Source organism: Sturnira hondurensis, unplaced genomic scaffold (genome assembly GCF_014824575.4).
Source record: "Sturnira hondurensis isolate 20B ecotype Veracruz unplaced genomic scaffold, ASM1482457v3 Scaffold0004474, whole genome shotgun sequence".
Classification (NCBI taxonomy): domain Eukaryota; kingdom Metazoa; phylum Chordata; class Mammalia; order Chiroptera; family Phyllostomidae; genus Sturnira; species Sturnira hondurensis.
Window position 1 is genome coordinate 16,748,256 of NW_028077105.1, and position 25,959 is coordinate 16,774,214.

The 25,959-nt window shown below is 39.0% G+C and overlaps 1 protein-coding gene across 4 annotated transcripts in view; it reads left to right on the forward strand.

The window, feature by feature from the left end:
* MCM9 (minichromosome maintenance 9 homologous recombination repair factor) overlaps positions 1-25,959 on the forward strand; it is a 72,799-nt gene that overhangs the window by 45,611 nt on the left and 1,229 nt on the right. For 2 of the 4 annotated variants that reach the window (XM_037045855.1, XM_037045856.1), the window contains 5 exons: positions 16,470-16,672; positions 17,312-17,515; positions 18,588-18,670; positions 19,144-19,289; positions 23,356-25,956. In XM_037045855.1, the coding sequence (XP_036901750.1) occupies positions 16,470-16,672; positions 17,312-17,515; positions 18,588-18,670; positions 19,144-19,289; positions 23,356-24,826 (2,107 nt within the window). In that variant the 3' untranslated portion in view covers positions 24,827-25,956. Of the gene's footprint in view, positions 1-16,469; positions 16,673-17,311; positions 17,516-18,587; positions 18,671-19,143; positions 19,290-22,737; positions 23,322-23,355; positions 25,957-25,959 lie in introns of those variants that run through there. The other 2 variants (XR_005066443.1, XM_037045857.1) reach the window with 2 other exon arrangements.

A 25,959-nucleotide genomic window follows, 5' to 3' on the forward strand; every position in this document is an offset into this window, starting at 1 on the left:
TTGATATATACCTTTTCCAGAGGAAATCAGGGACATTTTGAAAGAATCCTAAATAATTAACCTTGACATAGGAAAAATTGGGAGAAATGCTATTGAGTGTGTTTTAGAAAAAGAAAACATTGGCAGTGCTATATGATAGGCTACAGAATAAATCTTTATAAGTGAAAATGTTTTATTAACCACTGCTATTGCCTCTACCCTCTATAAGAGTGAATTAGTATGCATCTTCCATGCTACCTGTAAGTGTGTGGTAAGTTCCAAAAGAAATGTTCTTGTAGATAAAGAGCAAGCGTTGATGGCACCCACTGCTTGTCATAGCTATAACTACTTTATGCACTGGAACAGTGCTTTTCACACTATTTATGGCAAAGGGCTAGTTTTAATACTTATTTTTCATTTTATCACAGCAATATTTTTATAAAATAGAATTATTTTTTAAATAAAAAAGCAAAAAGATATAAAATATAAGCCTAAGTTTTTCATTCACTTAGGATGGAGTCACTCCCATTCTAACAAGAAAGATTCAGTTAGCCCACAAAAATCATAACTTTCTTTGAACTTATTAGAGAGCTGAATTTACAAGGAAATTAAGGGAACTTAATTACAAAGTGTGACAAGCCCCTCCAAGAAGAGATAAGGTACACAAATTGTCACCTGTGACAGCACATGAGAGGAAGAGGTGGCTGCCATTGAAGCAAATAGGGAGAAATAACTAAAATTTATTTTAAGTCCTGAAGTCCACCTGAAGCCCATATATGTGTGGGCTCGTCTATCAGTTTAGAATAACCAGGAACTCCAAACACAAGGGGATTTCTCACTTCAAGCCCTTTTCCACTGGTCTCCAGCAGATGCTCACAAGGATTGGGCAGAGCCGAAGATCAGAGACCCTCCCCTGCCCTCATCGGCCCCACAAGCCTGAGAGATGATTGCTGCTGGGGAAGAGGTGCAAAAACCCTGCTGCTTCCCCAGACACATCACTCAAATAGAGCAAACACCGAAGTGACTGGGGGCAGGCCCACAAACCATGTCATTCCCAGGGCCTATGTGAAAAGGGTAGAAGCAAGAAACCCCGCTGCCTCAGGAGGAAGTTAGAGAACCTTCCTTCCACCCTGAAGGAGCCAGGCAAAAAGGTGCTGCTTCTGAAAGGAGGGTAGAGGCAAAAGCCAACTTTCCCTGCAAGAAGGGCAGGAAACACTCGGTTCCAGGATCGTGAACCCATATAAGCAAAGGCCTGTAGCATTGGGAAAGGGACAGCAAAAACACTCCTGCCCAAGAACCAACACAGAGAGATGGCAGGGTTCAGCTGACACAGGTGGGACAGAAAGACTTGTAACTGTCCAGCCTATACCCTTTCAAAGCAGACACACAGACCCTGTATAAATCAAGAGACCAAGAATTACCTTGGCCCCCAAATAAGCATAACCATGAGTAATAAGCAACAGTAGTCTGTTGCTGGGGAGGGTGCAGGAGTGGGAAAAGAGACTCCTCTGTGGTGCTAGTGTGCAGTGTCTGCTGAAAGCTGAAGGTAGAGCAGAAACACATAGAATAATCTTCCAGCACTTCACTATAATCCCCACACTAAGAACAAGGTAATGGCAGCTCAAACCTGAAAGAATTTTGCCATCTGGTGCAGAGTGTAAAGATAGCAGCAACAATTCCAATATCCAGATCAATTGTAATGGCCTTAGGCTATACACGAAGTGATTTAAAATTATTTGAAGGTAGGCTGTATTAAGTTATAGATGTAACTCCAGAACCACCTCTAGAAAATAAAAGGCATAACCAATAAGCCAGGCATAGAGATAAAATTGAGTAATAAATAATCCAAAAGAAGGCAGGACAAGGAGACAAAGGGTACAATGAATAGATGGGACATATAGAACATAATTAGCCAGATGATGGATTCAAATTCAATCATATCAATAATTATATTAGTAATAAATCAGTTAAATAATTAAAAGGCAGAGATTGTCAGATTGGATAAAAGGCAAGACCCAACTAAATGCTGTGCTCAAGAAATCGGCTTTAAATTCTAACACATAGGTAAGTTAAAGGTAAAAGGATGGGGGAAATTATTTCATGAAAGCACCAAATGCCTGACCAAGACATTACAGGAAATAAAACTGCAGACCAATATGCTTGTGAATGTAGACACGAAAATTCTTACCAGTCCTGTAGCAAATAAATCCAGCAGTATATAAAAAGGATTACACATTATAACCAAGTGAGGCTTATCTCAGGAATGCAGAGTTGCTATAACATTTGAAATCAGTCAATGTAATTCACAATATTAACAGAATAAGAAGAAAACCCATCCCAATAAATGCAGAAAAGTTGCGATTTGACAGAATTGTATTTAATTAGACAAAATTAAATATGCACTCATGATAAAAATTCACAGCAAACCACAAGAGAAGTCCCTCCTTCTGTTTAAATGTTAACAAGAAACATTTCATACTTAGTGATGAAAGACTGAATGTTTTCTACTTAAGAGTGGGAGCACTTCAAACATGTCCATTATTGCCTCTTCTGGTAAGAATTACAATAAAAGTACTAGTCAGTTTGGTAAGGCAAAAAGAGAGGGAGAGAGGGAGAAAGGAAAAGAAGGAAGGAAGGAAGTCAGTCAAATTGGAAAGATAGAAGTTCAAATTGTCTACATTTTCTATGACATGATCATCTGCATAAAAATCTGAAAGAATCTGTTTAAAAGATACTAGGATTCAAGATGATATATAAAAATTCATTGTATTTAGGTATGCTAGCCATGAACAATTATAAACTGAAGTAAAATACATTACTTTATATAATAGTTTCCAAAAACATGAAATATTTAGGGATAAAGTTAGCAAAATATATTCTAGATTTTTCCAGTAAAAACTATAGACCATTGATGACAGAAATAAGAGAGACCTAATACATGGAAAGATAGATTGAGTTGCATTGATCAGAAGACTTAATATTGTTAAAGATTTAGGTTCTCCCCAAAATGATCTATAGAATCATTGCAATTTCAATTAAAATCCCAACAAGCTTTTTTGCAGAAATTGACCAGCTGATTTTAAATCATATGTGGAAAAGCACAGGAACTAGAATAGCTGAAGCAATTTTACATGAGCATAATTTTGGAGGACTCAATTTATTTCAAGATTTAGTATAAAGCTACAATAATCAAGACAATGTAACATTGGTATAGGATAAACATAGATCACTGGGAGAGAATATAGGTCCAGAAATAGAACCAAAGGTATAATAAAGCCAGCTGATTTTTAAGAGTGATGCCAAGATAGTTCAGTGGAAAAGGATGGTCATTTCCAAAAAATAGTGCTGGCACTTAGATATCCATTTGTAAAAATGGCCTATAGATAAAAACCAGCTTTATTCTTAATCACCCAAGATTGTAAACAACCCCAAAATCCATCATTTGGTGAATGGATAAGCACATTTTGATATATCCATACAGTGGAATATAAATATAAATAAGCAATATAAAGGAACAAAGTATTGATACATTCAACAACATGGACGAGTCTTAAAAGTACTATGTGAAGTAAAATGCCAAAAATAAAAGACTACATAGTTTATGATTCCCTTTATATGAAATTCCAAAAGAAGCAAAACTATAATAAGTGAAATCACATGAGCTGTTGCAAGGCTTGGGGGTCAGGGGAGGAGATTGACTGCAGAAGAACACCTAAAAAAAGTTATATTTTACTGTATATAAATTATATCACAACAATCCTTAATTTAAAACATCTGTAAACTCATTTTGGTTTTAGATTCAGCAGACATGAAATCACTGTATCTAACAGCTGTTGGGCTTGGTAAACACGTACTCACTGCACCCACCTCTCCCCTGACTGGTAGAGCAGCATGTGAACAGGTACAAGCTCGAAGCCCAGGCTGTGAGCCCTGATGGCGATTTGCAGAGTAAAACACCACATAAGGGTAGATGGGGAGGGTATGGAAAGGAATAACAATGCCAGGTAGACCAATACATTTATAATCAGTAAAACCCTTTTTTAAATTGTAGTGACATCTTCCTAAGGAAATACTTTATTTAAATTAATAGAATAATTTTCAGATTGGATTTTGTTTGTTGGGAAAGGAGAGGACTTTTATACCTAGGAGATAGATTTTGCTACTCCCATTTACAGTAAAATTTTCATTGTTTTCATTTAAAACATTGGTCAAATGTATAATATGTATTGAAAGGAGTTTGGCCTAAGAAGCGCTTTGAGTGCTTTGATGTAATGAACTTGTTTACATGTAATGTAAACTTTGATGTCATGAACTTTTTTAAGAGGCCTGTAGGGTCTCTTTTTTAGGCCATTGCACCATGGTAGGCATTGATAGTTTTGTTACTATGATGCTAAACATTTATATGATTATATTTTGAAGGTAAAATTCTTCAGCTGTTTCTCTTTTGTCTTGGCTGCTATCCAGACTTTAATACCTCTTTGAACTGTGCAGTGGTTTATAACCCATATTTTAGCCTTCCAGCTATCCCGCCACCCTCGGCAGGACAGCCACCTCTGGTTCCAGGAGCTTTCAGGTTCCCTTTATTCCACAGAAGTTACTTCTTCAATTTGCAAGGTTTCAAGCCTGTTCTCAATATTTCCTGTTCTATGTAAGGTGGGGCTCTCTTTCTAAGGGTGATATTATCTGTGTTCTACCACCATGAGGAGGACCCTTTGCTCTCTCCTTTTTTTCACTTAGTCTCCACTGATCTTTCCAGTATAGGCTGTAGATAAGTGTTGCTGGTTTCTAATGTCTGTTAGTCTGTTTGCATATAAATTGAATATTGTAATATTTTCTCTCATATTTTAGTTTTGTTTTATGGGTTTATTTGCTCTTCTTATTTACCTGTAAGGTCTCTGGGGGTATGTTCACAGTTTTGGATATAATCAGCTGCCATTATCCTGTGGAGACTCACAAATCAGTATTTTATATTTTAGGTTATTCTTGTTATTTAACTCATAATACCAACTTTTGCTGGATATTTTTAAAACATTACCCATGTTTTTGAGCCATGTATAGAAAAAAATAATTGGAAAAATAGTTATCTACAGTTATTTCAAAGGACTCAGATATAGAAATGGAATTAAGCTTGTTGTTCTGTATATTTTAGAATCAATAGCTAAAAGGTTCAGTGAAGCTTATTTGGAATTACTACAAGGAAGACTTTTTAGCAGAGATCAAGTAGGCAGCCTACATAACTATAATTCCAAGTTAAAATAGAAAATTTTTATATAAGGAATTAAGCATCTAATGAAGAAATGGATAACCTTTAAGGTGCCACCTGTGGTATGTTGTAAATTATGGGCTTGCCCACAGACTCAGCCATGATGAGCAAATTCACCTGTTGGCTGGTGTATTGCAGAATATGTACACAAATAAATGTGGTTTCATGTTATATCATTAAATATTGAAAATGATCTATGCTAGATGTGGAACAAATTCAAGAAAGTGCATCAAGACTTCCGCTTCTTAAAAATGACCCCAAGAATGCATTTGGTATTAAAAGAATTATAATAATTAAGAGCAAGAGTCTCTAGAGCTAGTCAGGCTAGGTTGAGGGTCTAGTTCTACTGCCTGCTAGCTGGGCAGACTGGACTTCTCTGTGCCTTGGTTTCCTCGTTGTAAGATGGTGAGAAGTACTCTATTTCATAGGACCGTTGTAAAAATTAAGTGAGTTGATCCATGTAAAATTCTTATGATGGAACCTGGCTGTTTAAGTGTAACTCTTACAGATCTGCAGTTCCTTTCAGAAGCCCTTGGGCCCGAATGCATGTTGGAATTTAGGTTTTTTGTTTTAATTTTAGGAAGGTAATATAGTGCATCTGCTATTTATTGTGAAACCTCTTAGGAGTGTCTGAGACAGCACCCTGTAATCAAACACGTTAATTATTTAGTGGTGAAACTTAGGAAACTTCATACTAGGTGGGATGAAGGCTCATCAATTTAGGCCTGATTTTGCTGCCAAATTAACTACAAAAAACTTGCTTTTTTAGAGCTTTTAGATTTTGAAATTGTGATAAATGAATATGAATAATTATTATCATCAGGCTCCTGCTCCAGGGTGAAATACTGAATGCTGCAGGGTAGATAATAATAATAATAATAAAGGCCTTCTACAGTTACAATGAGACTAGCTCAAGTTACCTGATGTAGACCTTAAGTCTGCTAGGTCATGGAATTAGCAAAAGCACTATCTTTTATTGACTGAAACATAATTTGGGGGATGGGAGTTTCTTTAAAGTAGATATAATATAGCAACTGTATTATTGCCTCACTACCACCTTAGCTTCAGAAGTGTATTCTGTTCTGGCCAAGATGGAGGTGAAGGTAGATGCACACCTTGCGTCCTTGCAGATCCAAAAGAAGGATAACAACCAATTTAAAAACAAAAACAACCAGAACTGCCAGAAAACCAAACTATGGAAGTCTGACAACCAAAGAGTAAAGAAGAAACATTCATCCAGACTGCTGTGCTGAGACAAAGAAACATGGCCCAAATGAAAGAAGAAATCAGAACTCTAGAGAAAGAACTAAGTGACAGAGAGATAGCCAACCTATCAGATGCAGAGTTCAAAACACTGTAATCAGAATGCTCACAGAAATGATGGACTATGGCTGCAAAATAAAGGAAGAAGTGAAGGCTATTAAAAGTGAAATGAAGAAGAATATACAGGGGACCAACAGTGAAGGGAAGGAAACTGGGACTCAAATCAGTGATTTGGAACAGAAGGAAGAAATAAACATTTGATCAGAACAGAATGAAGGAACAAGAATTCGAAAAAATGACAGGCTTAGGAATCTCTGGGACAACTTTAAACATTTCAACATCCGAATCATAGAGGTGCCAGAAGGAGAATAGGAAGAGCAAGAAATTGAAAACTTATTTGAAAACATAATAAAGGAGAACTTCCCTAATCTGGCAAAGGAAATAGACTTCGAGGAAGTGCAAGAAGCTCAGAGAGTCCCAAAGAAGCTGGACCCAAGGAGGAACAATTATCATTACATTACCTAAGATTAAAGATAAGGAGGGAGTCTTAAAAGCAGCAAGAGAAAAGGAGAGAGTTACCTATAAAGGAGTTCCCATCACTGTCAGCTGATTTCTCAAAAGAAACCTTGCAGGCAAGAGGGACTGGAAAGAAGTATTCAAAATCATGAAAGTAAAGGACAAACATCCAAGATTACTCTATCCAGCAAAGCTAACATTTAGAATGGAAGGGCAGATAAAGTACTTCCCAGATAAGGTCAAGTTAAAGGAGTTCATCATCACCAAGCCCTTATTATATGAAATGTTAAAAGGACTTATCTAAGAAAAAGAAGACAGTTGAAAACATGAACAGTAAAATGACAACAAACTCACAACTATCAATAACTGAACCTAAAACAAAAACTAAACAAACAATTAGAACAGGAATAGAATCAAAGAAATGAGATCACATGGAGGGTTATCAGTGGGGAGGGGGAAGGGGAGGATAGGGGAAAAGGTACAGGGAATAAGAAGCATAAATGGTAGGTACAAAATAGACAGGGGGAGGTTAAGACTAGTACAGGAAATGGAGAAGCAAAAAAACTTCCAAGTGCGTCCCATGCACATGAATGAAGGGAGAGGAATGATGGTAGGAGAGGGGTACAGGGTGGAGGGGGATAAAGGGGAGAAAAAAGAACAACTACAATAGCATAATCAATAAAACATACTTTTTAAAAAAGAAGTATATGGTTCAAATATGCTCTCCCATTGTTGTGACTTGGATGTTTTCTCTGTCACCGATTTTTTTGTGTGTTTGTGGGTCTTTTATACTCAGTTAGCTCTTAAGTAGTTTAGCTCTCCCTCTTGTGTCCATGTTGAATGCCTTCAAAAAAGGCCCGATTAGATATTTTCATTTCTATTGGAAGATTTATGCAAGGCCAGCTGAAAAATCTCTGGCCAGTGTATGGATTAACTCTCCCAGAGCCAGGTTCCAATCTCAGGTCCAGTCTGCTGTTCCTGTCTGGCAGTTTACATAGTAGAGATGGTGGGCATTCCAGGGATTGGTCTGTTCAAGACTATAATGAGTCACTTAAATAATATACCAAAGAACAAGTCATGCAATAATTTTCCATGCTGGTAGATTAGTTAGTGCTGGAAAACATGTTTTAGACAAGCAGAAGAGTCTAGCAAATCAATCTTAATAGGAGATACATGTTTATGAGAAAAGTCTTGAGCTCAATGAATTTCAAAGAGACAGACAAAAAGGTTGGCAGGGTTTTTAAAGATAGTGAGTACTCAATCACATGTGCCTAGTGGCTTGGTCCAGCTACCTAGTACTTTTTACAGTTTCTCCCCAGAGCATCGTTAGCACCAATTATGTGATTTTTTCCCTCCATTCAAGTTGTCCTTTTAACTTTTATTTTAACATAGTATTACTTACAGAAAAATGCAAGAAAAGTACATGGTGTTTTTGTTCTTGGGCTGGCAGTTAGTTTGTCTTTAATCGACAGTTTACATCTATCATCTGCTTGATGGTGGGAACCAGTGAAAATGTTCTTCAAGTTCCACTTGAGCTCATATGTTCATTTTTCATAGCACTCACTCTGTGTGTCACTCAGCAACTGCAGAAATGTTGAATCTCAACAGTGGTTCATTTAATTTTTGGTCTAACAGTTTTCAGAACATTAAATTCACTTTCCCGAATTAGAAGCCTTTTAATCTTTCTGACACAAAGTATACAGTTAATTGTCAAATGCAGAACTCTTGAGAAAATGTCTCTTGAGTAATAAAGCATATTAAGATGTTAATTAGTTGCAGGTAAGAAGGATAACTGTGGAAAAGGAATACTTATCATGCATTCTACCAAAATAAAAGACTGATTTTTACTCTTAGAATACTTTACCTATTCCTTACTCCCCAGTTTGAAGACTTCTCTTTCTTTGACCAGCAATATAAAGGCTTCTAAAGTACCCTAAAATGGGAGTCTTCCATTGAGCTGTCATCTTCTAGGACCACTTCAAGTTTTTCTTTGACATTTTTGATGCCTTGCAATATCATTTTCAGGATCTCTTGAAAATGTTTGTTTTTGTTCTCTCATATGTCTCAAGTGACTATATATAAAGGAATTTTATTTGAATTATAATCTCCTTAATTTCTCAAAGGCTTTGGTTTGTTTAATTTAAATCATTTTTTATTTTTCAATTATGTTTGACATACAATAGTATATTAGTTTTAGTTGTATACCCAGTGATTAGACATTATACAACTTAGTGATCATTCCTATAAATCTTGTTCCTATCTGACACCATACTTAGTTACTAGAATGTTACTGACTGTATCCCCTGGGCTGTACTTTGCATCCTGTAACAGTTCTGTTAAAAGCCCTTTGTACTTCTTAATCCCTTTCCCTTTTTCACCCTCGTCCTAACCTCTTCCCATCTGGCATCCATCAAAATGTTCTCTGTATCTATGAGTCTTTCTGTTCTGCTTGTTTGTTTGTTTTTTATATTCAACTATTAATGGATATGTACTTATTGTCATTTTATTGTTCATATTTTTATTTATTTTTTTCTTCTTAAAGAACACCCTTTAAATTTCATGTAATTCTGGTTTAGTGATGATGAACTCCTTTAGATTTTTCTTGTCTTGGAAGTGCTTTGTCTGTCCTTTGATTTTAAATCATAGCTTTGCTGGGTAGAGTACTCCTAGTTGTAGGTCCTTGCTTTTCATCACTTTGAGTGTTTGTTGCCAATCTCTTCTGGCCTACATAGTTTCTGTTGAGACATCAGCTGACAGTCTTATAGGAACTCCCTCGTAGATAACAAAACTGCTTTTCTCTTGCTGCTTTTAAGATTTTGCATTTTAATTATGATGTATCTAATTATGATGTAATTATGGGCCTCTTTGGGTTCATCTTGTTGGAACTCTGCTTCCTGGACTTGTATGTGTATTTCCTTCACCAAGTTAGGGAAGTTTTCTATTATTATTTTTCCAACTAGATTTTTTAATTTCTTGCTTTCTCTCTTGTCCTTTAGGCACCCCCATAATGCAAATGTTGGTACACTTCAGAGAATTTTTTAAATGTGCCATTTTATATACACTGCACAGAATCAGAGAATTCATTTAAAAATTAGGAATCATGCACTTAACTGTTCCATACAAACTATGATTAGAGTAGAGGGTAAACTTTATTCGTGTGGTGGGTATATATCTGCAAGGGCATATCATAAGCCCTACACCCACCATTCAGATGTGCAAGTGGCCGGGAGGGAGCCAGTCAGTATGGTTTCTGCAGTGTAAAAGCTTGAACGGGGAGTGAGAATAGAAAAAGTGCTAGAACACTCAGGATGCCTAGAGTCTCCTAAAATGTAACTTAGCAGTGTCATTAACCAAAGTATATATCTTAAGGAATTGTTATATGTTTGAGAAGACCAAACATCTTGTTGTTCTTTGTTTATGTTACTTAAATCTGCAACCCTTTTCAAAATTTGAGATTTTAATACTTTACATTTGTTCTGGCAGCTTAATAAAATAGAAAAGGAAACCAAGAAGCAAATGCTGCAGTATGAGCTTAAAAGGGGTTACCAGTACTTGGATTTTTAAACTGTACAGATCAGTCCTTGGGCCTGGTATGTGGCAACACGAGGCCACACAACAGTGTGAAGTCATTTGAGAGAGCTTTATGTGATCATGAGCTTTAAGGCAAATAATGATTTGAGAAAGATAATAGTTCATTACTTGCAAAGTTCTTTTCAAACTTTATACTAGAGGATAGCACCTCAGCAAAGGCAGGATGTCAGTAGATTCTTAAATAATAGAGGATATTCTCACTATTTGCTGAGGACACATCTTAGGAGAAAATATGACATTACAACTATATATTTGGTGCTGTTTAATTATACTCACATGTATAGGTAGGAAGTACAGTCTAAAATTTAAAAACAGCAAGATGACAGTTTATTGTCTTACCCAGTAAACATGCCTGAGCACTAAGCAGTGTCATGCTCTTTGCTAGCTACTGACACCACGAAGATGAAAAGACAAGGTCTTTGTTCTCAAGATGCTCACAACCATGTAGCAAGACAAACAAGTAATTTTTTATTGAACACTGCGATTCTAACAGCAGCAATCCCACTGGCTTCATCTTCAGTTTTCTAGCCCACACCAGGCCTCCAGGTAGAATATCTGAGATGGGACCTGGAAGTCTGTATTGTTAAAACCTACCTCAGTTCTCATTGAAGAGGCAGGCTTGGAACCACAATTCCAGGGTAAGACTCATTCATACCCAGGCACTCTGTTTACCACTTCCTCCCAGGATCTTGGGAAGCTGCATGTTTCCCAATGTTGCCTCAGGCTAAGTGGGGAAGGCCAGGAGAAGAGGGGACCACCCTTCCATCCAACCCCTGCAAGGGCTCTGGCTCCTACCGGCTGCTAGGGCTGTGGAATATGAGAATCCTCCCTTAAAGGCACCCAAGCATGCCACCAGGATACAAAAACCTAAGTTCAGATCAAGCACTTGGAGAGTTTTCTGTTCTTTCCAGATGACAAATGTGAGCAGTGCACTCACCCCTTTCCTCTTTCCTATTCCCATCACTTGTGAATCTCCTGTTACCACTCTGAGTCAATCTAGACATGAAAGGTAATTTGTCAACTTTATCCCCCTTTTAAAAAAAGAGGGAGGGTGTATGTACCCACATTTAAGATTATCAAAAGATGTGTATAATAAGATTGTGAGACTGCCATTAGTATATATTTTTAAAGATTTTAATCGTTCATTTTTAGAGGGAGTGGAAGTGAGAGAGAGAGAGAGAGCAACATCATTGTACAAGAAATACTTGGATCAGTTAGTTGCCTCTTGCACACCCCCAGCTGGGGCCCTGGCCTGCCACCCCAGCATGTGCCCTGAGTGGGAATTAAACCACCAGCCAGGACAATGTGTTTTCATTCTGTATAGTTTTGTGAAGTTTTTTACTCCTGTTCTTTTTGCATGCTCCTCTTTAAGGAAACAAAGATTGTTTTTTACAAACCTACCTTTTATTTTGAGTCTTTCCTCTTTTTCTCGTGACAGCTTTGAGATGTAATTCACTTACCACATAAAATCCACCCTTTTAAACTATATAATTTTATGGAGTTTATTATAGTCCTAGAATGCAACCATTACCACTATCTAATGTTTTCATCACCTGAATGTTTATCCTGGATAAACAGGATAATGTTTTCATTATCCTGAGTGTTTTCATCACCTCACAGAGAAACCCTGTACCCTTTGGCGGCCATTCCTCATTCCCTCCATTCCCCATCTCCCGTGTCTTCCAAGTCCCTGGCAACTGCTAATCTACTTTCTATCTGTATGGATTTTCCTATTCTGGACACTTCATATATAAACAGAATCATATGAGATGTGACTTTTTGTGCCTGCCAACTTTGACTTGGCGTTATGTTTTTAGGGTTCATGCAGGTTGTCAATAGTTTCATCCGTGTGTCAATAGTTTGTTCCTTTTTTATGGCCACTGCCTTCTCATCGTGTGCTCACATAGCCTTTCCTCAGTGCATGAGTGTGGAGAGAGTGAGCTGTGGTCTCTTCTTTTTTGAGGGCATTAATTTCATTATGGGGCCCTACCCTCATGACCTCATCCAAACCTAATTATCTGTCTGAAGCCCCAGTTCCTTATATCATCCACATTGGTGCTTAGCGCTTCCGCATAATGAATTTTGAGGGGACACAAATGTTCAGTCCCTGACAATCTCTGTTACTTTTTCTTATTGTGGTTAAAAGACATTACTTCCATCCTAATTATTTCTAAGTATACAGTTCAGTGGTGTCAGGGATAGTCATACCGTTGTGCAGCCAATCTGCAGAGCTTTTTCATCTTGCAAAACTGAAACTCTGTAGCCATTAAAGAACGACTCCCTGTTTTCACCTTTCCCAGTCCCTGGCAACCACCACCTTACTTTCTGTTTCTGTGAATTTGGTGGCTGCACAGGAAGGTCCCACAGGATGGTTACCTGACCTGAAAGGAGCATAGGTTCTTTTACCCTCAAACCATTGGCTAGACCTAGCTTTACAGCACTGCTTGACTGTAAAGGGTGGTTGGAAATATAATCTTGCTCTGTTCCCAGGGGAGAGGGAAGAAAGTTTTGGTGAACATAGAGCAGCTACTACCACAGCCTAGAGTTAAATTTGGAAGTGATGGGGTATAGGTGATTAAAGCCACGAGTGAAGGTGGGGATCACCCCACAGAGGATGTGAGAGAGATAGTCACAAGCTAGGGCACTTTCTCAGAGGGCCAGTAATGCTAAAAATGATGTATGCCATCTAACTACAATATTTTGAAAAGTTACTACTATATTTATAGGAAAGTTAACCCATGTAGATTCAAAATGGAAAAGTAGCTTTTTGAGAGACTGGAATGTTTTCAGTTCAGGTTAACCAGGAAAAAGTATATATTAGCATAATTATTTTATGACTATTGAAGCTTGTAACTATAAAGTGACCCTGAATTTGATACTAAACTAAGTAAAGGTTTATTTTTTGTTACTTATTTAGTGCATGTTTATTGAGCATTTAATATGTGACAGGCAATGTGAGTATTGTAACATTAAATTTAATAGGAAAGAAATGTGGTAAGTAAATAAATGCATGAAACAGCAGGCAGAATCTTTAGAATCACAGAAACTGCTTATCTAAAATGTTTTACCCTGAGATAGCAGTCTGGACGTGAGAGACATTGGTTTGGAGCCGAGCAGGTCTGGGGCTGGCTGTCAGCTCTGCTGCTCGCTCTCTGCGACCCTGGGAGAGTTACTAACATCCCTGGAATTCTGGCTTCATTAATTGCTACATGGATGCTAATAATACTGTCTGCTTTTGGGTGGCTTTATAGATTAGGAATATTGTATGTACATAAAGCCTAACACAGTGACTGGTATTATGTATATATTATTATTATTATTCGTGTCATTATTATTAGTGTCATTATTATTATTATTATTGAAGAAGATGGAGCTCCTATGGGTTTGGGAAAATGACCATCACCTTACACTAATTTGTGAGTTTATCACCGAGTAGGTATTTAGTGAGCCATTACTCTGCACGAAGTACTTAGGATTGGACTGTGTCTTTACGCCTGTGTTTTCAAAAGCCTCATTCAGTTTTTACCGCAGTAATATTTGTAGCACAGGTCCGCTGCCATCAGACTCCTGTCCTGTCTTCCTGCTTTCTGATGACCAGAGACCTTCCCACTCTTCTCACCCTCTTTCTTTGCTACCGCAGTGCCTGGCTTACTATCCTGCAGGGTTTCCACTTCCCCTGCCCACCCCTCTGTTTCATTGCTGGCAATTCTGCTGATGCTCCTTGGGCAGCCATTTTACTTTCTGCATAATTTTTCCTTAGCCCCCTTCCTTAAGTTTATTCTTTTAATTTTTTTTTACAGTTACCACAGGAATAATTCACCATCTTCTTTCTCTCTTTGCTAGTTTATTCTCCTTCTCACAACGTGGTCTGCTTTAATGTCATACACCTTGCAGATACCCAGGATTCTCCCCAGAAGTTTCTCTTTGCTGATGCTCATGCTGACACACCATCGCTGTGTATGCGCTGTCTGCAGGCCTGTGTCCCCCGCCTCCAGCAGTTCTGCACACTAACGGGGGACAGAGACCGGCCGACATCTTTCAGAATTCTCAGTACAGCCCTGTGCGCGTGGGAAGTGGCTTATAAGGATCTGTTGACCAGAAAGGAAGAACAATCAGTTATTTTTACCTCACATTGAAGTAATTTTTAAAAATGTATTTCATATAAAATTTTAGTTTGTTTCAATGCCAGTATGGCGCAATATTTCTTTTCTCAGATAGATGCAAACAGCCTCACTTACATATGGGTTAAATGTGCTTTTGTGAGATTAGTTAGGATTCACTTACTACATTATTTTTATGGCAAACTGGATTCTGCCTTTGCAAAACCATTTTGGCACATAAATTATAAGAGGTGATCTATCTGTTCAGAATTTTTATCTTTCAGTAATTTTTCTTAATAGGAGATTTAGTTGTCAGTGAAAGTATTTTGTCTGTCTTTGTCTTCTTTAATGGATATCTTTTTGGGCCACTTACCACAGTCTAAGATTCTCAAACTTTTCCAGTCCTAGGGCACCAGATAATTAGTACAGTCAACTGGAAATAGATCAGGGATTAATAAATGTAGCACATGTTGGCTGATGGATGCCCCACCACTAAGGCTGCTGAGAAGCAGACATGCCACTATAGTTAAAAACAGTTATCGACTGCACAGCATACAAATTTATACAAGAAGAATTTTACATTCGTTGTTGTCGATGAGTTCATATTATCTTGAGGACTTGCGCATCATTAATAAGTTGAAAAGCAATAACTTACAAGTTAATATCCCTACCTGTGCTGCCACTGCCCGTTTAGTGCTTCCATGCCTCTTCCTGGACCACTGCCCCCTCCCTCCAGGTGTCTGTCCTTGGCCCTCCCCATCCAACCCACCCGCCATTTCCAGTTGCCTTCAGTCTTCCCTCTGCTGTTGCTGCTCATAAACTTGATTCTAATCAGCCTTTATTTTTCTTGATTTCCTCTACTTCCTTTCCTCCCTCTCTTCTTCCCTCCCTTCATCTCTATTTCTATTTTTCAGTTCCTTCACTTTCAGAAAAAAATCGAAGTGAACACACAAAGTTTTTGCTTCAATCACTCAAAGTTCTCCAAAATCACCCTCACTCTCTACCGTCCCCATGAGTATATATACACATGCACATGTATATATATCCATGTTTTTAAAAAGATTTTATTTATTTTAGAGGGGAAGGGAGGGAGAAAGAGAGGGAGCAAAACATTGATGTATGAGAGAAACATTGATTGGTTGCCTCCCACACACTCCCAACCGAGGACGGGCCTACAACCCAGCCATGTGCCTTGACTGGGAATCGAACCAGCGACAACATTTCGGTTTGTTAGAGGACACTCACCCCACTGAGCCACACCAGTCAGGGCAATATCTCCACTTTCAAAAGTCCACATGTCATAAAGATACCTGTTCAAAAGCAACTTTGTAATGTTTTTCTGGTCATCTCTTCCATCCACATCGATGAGTATACATCATCTTTACTTCTCCTGGCACCTTTGTACTTCTAGAACTTACCATATTCTGCCTTGTGTTACCATTATAGTGGTTTGAAAGCTCTTAAAAGCACTATCCATGTTTGGTTGATTTTGATACCTCCTAGCACCCCACAGACAGATCTGCTCGTAGTCATAAAAAGTGTTTATGAATACTTCTTTCTCTACAAGATAGGCCAGTGTAAATGTACTTTGTTGAACTTGGTGTTTGTGATGCCTCCTTGTATCATTACACATTCTGTTTTACAAGAATTTCTTGACATTTTCAACGTGCAAGAGCAGCCCCTTTTCATTAACGAGTTTAATCTTGCTTTTTATTTGAGTCTCAACATTCAGTGAATTGTACCCTCTCTGTTGATAGCCTCGTGTGCAAGCTGAACACAAGGACCACCATCCTGGCAGCAACTAACCCCAAAGGCCAGTACGACCCCCACGAGTCTGTGTCTGTGAACATTGCCCTCGGCAGCCCACTCTTAAGTCGATTTGACCTGATCCTGGTTTTGCTTGATACCAAGAATGAAGACTGGGATCGTATCATTTCTTCCTTTATCTTAGAAAACAAAGGTATGTGAAGACAAATTATTCGAACTGAAAAAGCAAGAAAGTAGACATAACCAAATGAAATTTTCTTTGAAGAAAATTAAATACCCAGGGGTACCCTAGCTACCAGGAACAGAAAGATGCTTAGACTGAAAGCAGTGAGAGGAGCCATTGAACCCAGAATAATCAGAGAGTAGAGGGTTTTTCTCTGTGTGCCACCGATGAGATTATGGTTGTGAATATGTTTTTCGTGATGAAAGGGGACAATCTTATATAATTATCACTTCCTGAATGCAAGAAAAACCTTATGATAATATAATTGTTACTTCTTATGAGAAAAACTGAACTGAATTATGAAACACAAATCTAAATATTGTTTCTCTTTAAATTAAATTTGATTTCTCAAGTATTATTTTAAAACATGGGGCAGACCAGAATTATTCTGACTAATTTAACCCCTGTAGGAAGCTTACCTTCATTAAACTTGGACCCTAACACTGTTCTAGAACTGTATGCTGCACAGAGACAGGTCTAGGTTTCAATAGCCACAAAACCTAAATGGTATCTTTTTTAAAATGAGTGCAAGAACTTTATCAAAAGCCTTAGAATGAGATGTTTGCCTTTTGTGACAATTTTTACTGACCCAATACCTGATATGTACAGGTTACCCAAGCAAATCAGAGAAGCTCTGGAGCATGGAAAAGATGAAAACCTATTTCTGCCTCATTAGGAGTCTTCAGCCCACGCTGTCTGAGGCGGGTAATCAGGTGCTTCTCCGGTACTACCAGATGCAGAGGCAGAGTGATTCCCGGAACGCTGCCCGGACAACCATCCGCCTGTTGGAGAGCTTGATACGATTAGCAGAAGGTTAATTTCATTCAACAAATGAATTTTTTATTGGGTGCCCAATATGTACAAGGCATGGGAGTTGGCACCATGAATTCAAAGATGAATAAGAATAATCTCTACTCTAAGGTGCTCGTAGTTGCATATTCAAGTAAAGGCTCTGAGCTCTGAAACCTCCACTCTCCTGGGGACATTTCTGGGTGTTAAGTGAAGTGTAGTATCATTAAGAAAGTGGAACCTTTGTAATATCTCAGGACCTCCTATAACTTAAGACGCCATCTATTTGGAAAGTCTTAGTTACTGTGGTTTTGTTTCTCAATGGCAGTCTGTTAGTATTTTGGGTTCGATACTGCCTTGTTTGAAAGTGTTTCCTGTACAGCAAACTGCCACTGACATCATAACACCAAATTGCCCCGTCCCATTCCTAAGGTATGAGAGTTTCCTGCCAACATACAGCTTACATGCATCTCCAGTCTTTTTTTTTCTTTTTTTGCTGTAAGAGCATTGGCTTTTACAGTTAGCCCTTGTTTAAATAATTCAAAAAAATTTGACATGAACTGACTGTACCATATGATGACATAATATATGCTTAATAAAAAGTTCTATAAAATAGATACACTTCACTTTCTAAGGATTTATAGCTAATATTAGGGCAAGAAATACCCAAATTTTACATTCAGGAGTTGGGTAGTTTTGAAAAGCTCACAGATAAAGAAAAGGGCCAGAGATGAGAAATGAGTTTAATTTTGTATGTTTCTATAATAGACTCAAAACTGAGGATTAAAATTGTTGAATATTAAATATATGCTTATATAACCCTTTTCTGGAACCCAGAATACTTTTTCATATAAATTACACAGAATTGCCATGGGCAGTGCAGAAGGATTAGGCCCTTTATTGGAGGAATAACCTTAAAGCAAGTTATACTTAGACTTTTGTACTTGTTCTGGTAAAATTAATTTGTTATTAGTAGCTCATTTAGAATATACAATTCTTTTGGAGGGGGATCAGGTAGAATATTACATATATCACCTCAAATATGTATTTAAAATTTTTCTATCTTTGTAATTTTAAATGCATCTTATTTTCTTAGCTCACGCTCGCCTGATGTTTCGTGACACTGTGACTCTGGAAGACGCTATTACGGTTGTATCAGTAATGGAGTCCTCAATGCAGGTAAGGACATTTTGTACTAATATTTGAATTGTAATTATAAGCAGTAAATAAAATTGTATATCAGGAGTTACTAAAATGATCATGATCTAGACCTCATACTTCCTGGCAATATATCCAAAGGAAACCATTTAAAATAAGGAAAAAATGTCATAGAAACATTCTCTGCATCAGTAGCATTGCTTTTGCCCATCTGTGTAAAGCAATGGGTCTCAGTCCTTTTTCTCCATCACACCTAAGGGATGCTCATGGTCCCACTAGTGAGAACATGGCTTCCTAGAGCAATGCTTGCCAGCAAGTATAGGGGAAGAAGACTACTGAAATTTGAAAAAGGCCCCCAGGTGATTCTGACTTCAAGGTGGGGGTGTGAAGGGCTGGTCTAAGCCATCTGGGATCAGTGGTCCCTAGTGTGTACCTGTTGTATGCAGTCTGACCTGGTGACTCTCTCTGGTCTTTTCCATTTCTCACACCTTCAGGGAGGTGCGCTGCTGGGAGGTGTGAATGCACTCCACACCTCCTTTCCTGAAAACCCTATGGAACAGTACCAGAGGCAGTGCGAACTTATCCTAGAAAGACTCGAGCTGCACAACCTCCTGAGTGAAGAGCTAAGAAGACTTGAAAGGTGAGAAAAGAAAACCAGGAAAGGCATATAATGGAATATCTTTATTTGGCATTTGTGAAACAAAGGAAATATAAATTAAGTGGAAAACCTGTCTGTGCTATCTATAGGGGATTGTTTCAGTTATCCATTGCTATATAATCAGCTACCCCAAAATGCAGTGACTAAAAGAAACACTCTAGTGCTCACTTTTCTGGGAGTCAGAAATTGAAGAGGCTCATGGGGATGGCTTATCTTCACATTGTGTCAGGTGGGGTTACTCGTATACCTGTTTTTAACTGGGAGTGCAGCTGGGATTGGCACATCTGGGATGGCTTATGTCGCGTATGTGGCGTCTTTGCTCAGGTGGGCTCTCCCTGCTGTAGGGTAGTCAGAATTCTACCTGGGGGAGCTTAGGACTCCAGCAGAGCCAGAGTGGGAGTTGCTAAGCCTCTTATGGGCTGGACCAGGACTGGAGCAGCATCACTTCTGCCACATTCTATAGGTCAGAGCAAGTCACAAGGTCAGCGCGCAGGCATTGCAGAGGGAAATGAACACCACCTGTTGCTGGGAGGTGTGGCACAGACACGTGAGAAGGGGGGAATTGATGGTTGCCATCTTTGGAGACCACCTTTCAAAGCTACATTTGCTTTATTTGCTGGTTTAGTGAACTTCATGGAAAACACTGACAGGTTCTTTACTATATGTAGTAAGCTATATATAATTTTACTATATATAGTAAAATTTATAGCAGTGGGTCTCAATTACATGCGAAGCACCAAAGTCAGCTACCTACAATTCACACCCAAGATGCATAGTTACTGTGGAATCAAGACACCTGGGTGAATGGGCTTTATCATAATGTTTGCCACTACCACTTCTTCCTCTTGTCGTTCTTTGGCTCCCTGTAGGAAGTGGAGTGGTGCCGTTCAGAGAAGTGGCTGGGGCTGCTGTTAAGAAAGAGGGAGCTGGACTCCAGGAGCAGTTGCCCCAGGCCAGACCCAAACACGAAATACCTACTTGGCCTTTACCATTTTCCTCACTAGGAAAGGATATGTGCAAGGGGGTTTACATAAAGAATTTTAGTGTTTATTAATATTTTAGTTTTATTCTTATTGTTTATAAAGCTTTCTTTCAAACATAATAAATATTTGATCATTAGTCCTTATATAACCCTGGTAAGAGAAATTCACAGGTAGAAGACTAGTTTGGGGCCAGACTAAGCTAGCATGCTGGGCAAGTTACGGAAATAGAGATAGCTAGTACTGACCATCAGCTGGGAGAGGCCCTCCTGGTTCCTGAGGGGGCAGTTTTCCTTTCCCTGTGTGCCCAAGTTCATGCCTTTTAAAATGTTACATATTTAACAGACTAAAAAAATTACCAGTGAGAATGATGTATTTTATGTTAAGTAGGGAAATCTTTCTACAGAGTAATAACTCAGGGAAGACAAAAGGAATGTTTCAGAACTCACCTTTCCAAGGATTTGTCAAAATAGGGACATAGGGCAAGGATTGTATCATATGCATTACCTGAAGAATTTGTTGCCGGAAACTGAATGTTTGCATGTCCCTAAATATGTGAGCTTCTAAAATCCTAGACTTCAAGTCTGTGCCTATGAAACAGGAATAAGGAACAGCAAGTGTGTATCCATTTGGGTAGCATCCTGCTCAGTGAGTGGCTGAATAGTTGACCTGAACCTGGTCGGTGGTGTTGATCTCAAAGCTGGAGTCTAGTGAATGGACCGCATGTGTAAGTGGAGCCGCTGCAGAGCAATGCGGCGGCCACATTGGAACTGTGGACTGGCATTTTCTCCTATTCACTCACTCACTCATCCAGCACCATTCTCTTTCCAATTTATAAACCTCAGCACAGCCTTCCTAGGCACGTGCGAGGCTGGCTTTGTCCTACTAACACACCAGGCATCGGCCTGCTTTAAACTTGCACTTTTTATAAAATCAGTCCACTTCCTTTCGGTCTCCTGTTTTTTTAATGACTGAGAGTATGGTGTTAAGATCAAAGTTCTTCCTTTGGTTTGATGTAGCAGACCCTTTCCAGGCCTGCCCTGGGCTTAGCTTTGCTTTTGGAAACACTGCTCATTTTGACTGATCAGCCACTGATTATTTTTGATTACCAAAAAAACATGCTGGATTCAGGAAGGGAAGGAATGTGAAGCTAAGAATCAGTGTTATGTGGCAGAAAAGTAGCAATTGGATTTAACTAAATTCAGAATGACTCTCCTACAAGGAAAAAAGAGTAGGTGATGATCTAAAAGGTAGGATTCTGCCTTAAGATGTTCTTTTCTTCTGATATTTCTTTGTAATGCAGAGGCCTGTTGGGTATTAACCCTCAAAGCAACTAAACCTGGGGCCCTGCAAATGAAAGGGCATTACCTCCAGAACACAGTCTACAGCTGATCCTAACCAGTGAGGAGGGCCAAGTAGCATATGGCTTTACCCCTTAGGAAACAGTTCTCTATTCCTTAAGAAGATACATATCAGTCATAAAATTATTTGTATTTTTATTACACTTTTCTTCTAGAAAATGCTTTTAGTGACATCCTTCCCCAAATGGTGGCCATTCTACCCGCCTCAAGTCAGAATGCAAAGATGCTGTCTTTTGTGAAATTATAGTAAAACTACAGACATTTTTATGTAGGGGAGAATTTAATTCTCAAAGTCAGAATTAGACTAAAATAGTGAGCTAAATTATTTTTATAGCCCAGAAAATTATCTTCTTTTAAGACATTGTTAGGGAGCTTTAATAATTATTAGTATCTGTGACCTCAATTTGCTGCTGAAAACGCACCAGGTAGTTGTGATTTTGAAAGCTACTTTGGGGGGGGGGGGGTTGGTCGGTTGGTTGTGACTGCAGTGAACATGAATTTGCTATATCGGTGTTTCCAAATTCAGCAAGTGTGAATATAACCTAATATTTACACAATAAAATGTTTTTCTCGATAGTAAAAGGTGATATATGTTCTTATAGAGTATTTTGAAAAGTAACAGTAATGAATTAATAAGGAAACAAAAATCACATATAATCTTGTTTCCCAGAGAGATCTGCCATTAACACTTTGATGTATTTAGTATATTTAAATTTAAAATTTATTTAAATTTAATGTATTTTCTTCTGTTTTCTGTCATCAAATACATGTTTTTAGAATAATTTCTTCATCTGCTTTTTGATGTAATTCCCTTTCAGATTTAGTACATGGAAGCAGGGTCATGTTGTCCTGATCCTGAAAAGATGGCTCTGGGTTGTTAGAAAAGGGCTTTCTAATGGACTTGCTTCTGGGAAACTGCAGTCTCTGTTGGAAATCAAGCCTCTGGCTTTAATTCTGTTTCTAATATGCACACGATTTAAAATGGATATCACTGATCAGATCATTCAGGGAAGGTCAGTAGGTTTTGACGCATATCACCTTGGACAGTAGCTGCCCAAAACACATTTGAAACACAGCTGGGCTTTGCAGGAGCGATGCCACGGTTGTCTGGGGAAGGTCTGTCATGAATGTGAATGTGGGAGCCATGGGCACAGAGGGACCACAGCCTCTTTACTCCTCAGGAAGGTGAGTTTTAGATGCACTGAGTTCAGTTACTTCAATTAGGTAAAGAGATGTGAGAAATCATAATTTCTAGTTTTTCACTTTTGTTCTCATCTGCAAACTTGCTTGGTGGGTCTAGCTGCTAGACCCACCTTCTTGATCAACAAGCTACTGTGCCAGGAGCTAAAAGTCTGTCTTGTAGTTACACATTTAACACAAGAGATATACTGAGCATTACACTGACCTTCAAACAATCTTACATGAATTAAATGGACTTTCAGGGAGAAGGAAAATGTAGATAAACCCACTACTTCATTTTCTTTATTTTATTTCACTTCAGGGTCAAATCAGAATGATTTTCAGATCACTTCGGCTCTATTTTGATGAAAAAGGATTCCTCTTGCTGTTCTTAGAGGCTGTATTTGGTAGTCACTTGGAATTATGTTGATGTTAACCCTTTAGATGGCATCTCAGACACTGAGGAAATGAAAAGGTTAAAAAAATTCCTTCCCTTCTCAATACACATTTTCCTTATTTCTGCTATAGGTTACAGAATCAGAGTGTGCACCAACCCCAGCCAAGGGCAGCGGAGGCAGAGTCTGCTTCCGGGTCCCCGAGAAATGATCCAGGGGAAGAATCCAGATTCAGAACGTCAACACAGCAGGAAGTGAATTGTAGCACACACACCTCTTATACTGGAAGCAGTCCCGGGGGAAGCCTGCTTCTCGATCCCCTACCTCATCTGGGGCCTAATAGGCCAACAAGCAGAAAATATGCAGCTCAGCACAAAGGGGGCAGAGATGATGGTTTAGATTGGTTTGACTCCATGGAAACTCCTCAAATTGAACCCCAAAACACTGTTCCTGTGTCTCCTGGTCTCAGAACAACTGGGGGGGAAATGGCTTTGAAAAACTCCAACAAATCTCAGGGTAAAAAAAAGAGCGAGCCCGTCCAAAGGAGCGGATTGGAAACTGGACAGCCTCCAGCACCAGGAGAGACAGAAGATCCATTGGGGCCAGAGAGTGTTGAGGGGAAAAAGGAAAAAAGGGCAACAATAGTTGCTGAAACAACAGGAACTGCTGGGGAACCAGCCTCAATACTGACTCACCACGTCCCCAGGAAACTGCACAGGCTGCGCAAGGAGAGGGCCCAGGAGCTGTGCAGAAACCCCATCAGGGTGTCTTCCCAGCCCACATGCCCTTCTCATCTTCCATCCACCCCTGTGCATAGCCCAGAAAGGATGCTGGAAACTCCTAGAAGAAAGAGACAGAAACCCCTCCCTCAGGTGAAGGAGCCTGAACCTGAAAGTGTTGAAAGTCCGGGTCCTCCCGTAGCCAAACTAGCAAAATTTACTTTCAAACACAAGTCAAAACTGATCCACTCCCCTGAAGGCTACAGCTGCGTGCCTCCTCGTACAACTGACATAGCAGTTCAGAGACTGAAAATTTCCCAGCATGAAACAAGAGAAGCAACTCTACTGGTGAAGAAGAGTCCAGAAAAGTTGGCCTCCACCTCAGGAAGTGGAAGCTCAGACCAGCTGCGGGGGAGGGCAACACAGGTGTCGCAGCAGCCACCAGAGAAAGATGGATCAAGAGAGGAGAGGGAACGTGCCTCTGGGAAGAGAGTTAGGCAACCTGAATCTAAGCTTCAGAATGAGACTGGGCATTTGCATCCTGCTTGTGAAAGAGACAAAAAGGAAGAGTTTTCGTGCAATAATAAAAGCAGCAAGGTTCATGCTTACACACTAGCTAAATTGGCCAACTTCTCCTTTACGTCCTCCTCTGAATCTAAATCAGAATCCCTGCCTCCTTCTGAAAGTGAGAACTGGCGAGAGAGAGGCCCAAGCGCTCCTCCCATGACCACAGCTACAATGCTTGGCAGGAAAAGGAAAACGTTTCAGTTAGAGGGGTCCACTGAGAGATTCAGTCTTTCCAAAAAATCTCTCTTCACTTTACCAGAACTAGAAGATGAATCATTAGATTTTGATTGGGATGAAGAAATGAGAAAAAAGTCATAATCATGAAAAGCTTGCCGGTCAAACTCCATCCTCCCCAACTCAACACAGCACCTTTAGGTCATGGCCATGGTTTCTGTGTATGTACAGAACTATAGGCCGTATGGAGTGTCATTCCGAGAACCAGCTCCCCCATCAGGTTTTGTAATAATTCCAGGTTTATCTTCATGACTCAGAAAGTCGTTTAGTCAGTGTCACTCAGTGTGATAGTAGCACTGGAATTAACTGTGCATAATTTTGCAGATGGAATACTTGCATTCCCGAAGCTGTTTCTGTTTGTTTTGTTTTTAAGGAGTGGGTCTTCCCAGGATTCCACCCTTCATCCACTCAGGAACAAATGTCAGGAAGGTAGTGCTCCTCAAGCTAACAAGTTAGATGAATTCTTCTATTTTTCCCTTTTTTTTTTACCCCATCATGTGCCAAGTGTGGTGAGTACTTATGGTTTGACAAAATCATACGATTTTTCTAGTATTGTTTTTGTGTTTACTGTGTATAAGATTGAAGATGACTAAGCCTTTTTTTTTCTTTTCTTTGAGAGGCACCCTATCAATTCCATTGTATTCCTCAAGATCTGGCAGTTGGTCAAATATTCTGAAGTCTTGACATTGGGAGTTTTTCTTTCTTTCTCCAGCCAACATTTTGTGTTTCAGATTCTTTTTTTTTCTTTGGGGCCCTCCCTTCAACACAAGTTCAGTCCTGTTGGAAGGAAAGGGAGTGTGCAGTGGTCTCAGTCATGTATCCCGGTCTGTACCCGAGTAGTTAATAGGGAGATGTGATTCCTACTGTCATCACTCATGTGGCTTTAAAACCAGGCAAATGACTGTGTGGTGGTAAAAGGCAGCTCAAGCTCTGTCTTTCTTTAAGTCACCCTTCCTTTGGATTCTGGCAGGGACTCTTGAATCCATAATTACAGGATTTATTTTTTTGAAGTATGAAATTACAAAAAAAGATTTAATTCTTTCATTGAAAGACTTTAGATGTGAAGAGTACTCACATTTATATGTACTTTATGTAATGACCATTTCATTAAATTTATACAGAAAAAATTAGGCACCCAATTTTTTGAGCATTTATTTAAACATTAATTGCAAAATCAACTGATTAAATTTACTGAACAGTTTTAATCTATGAGTACA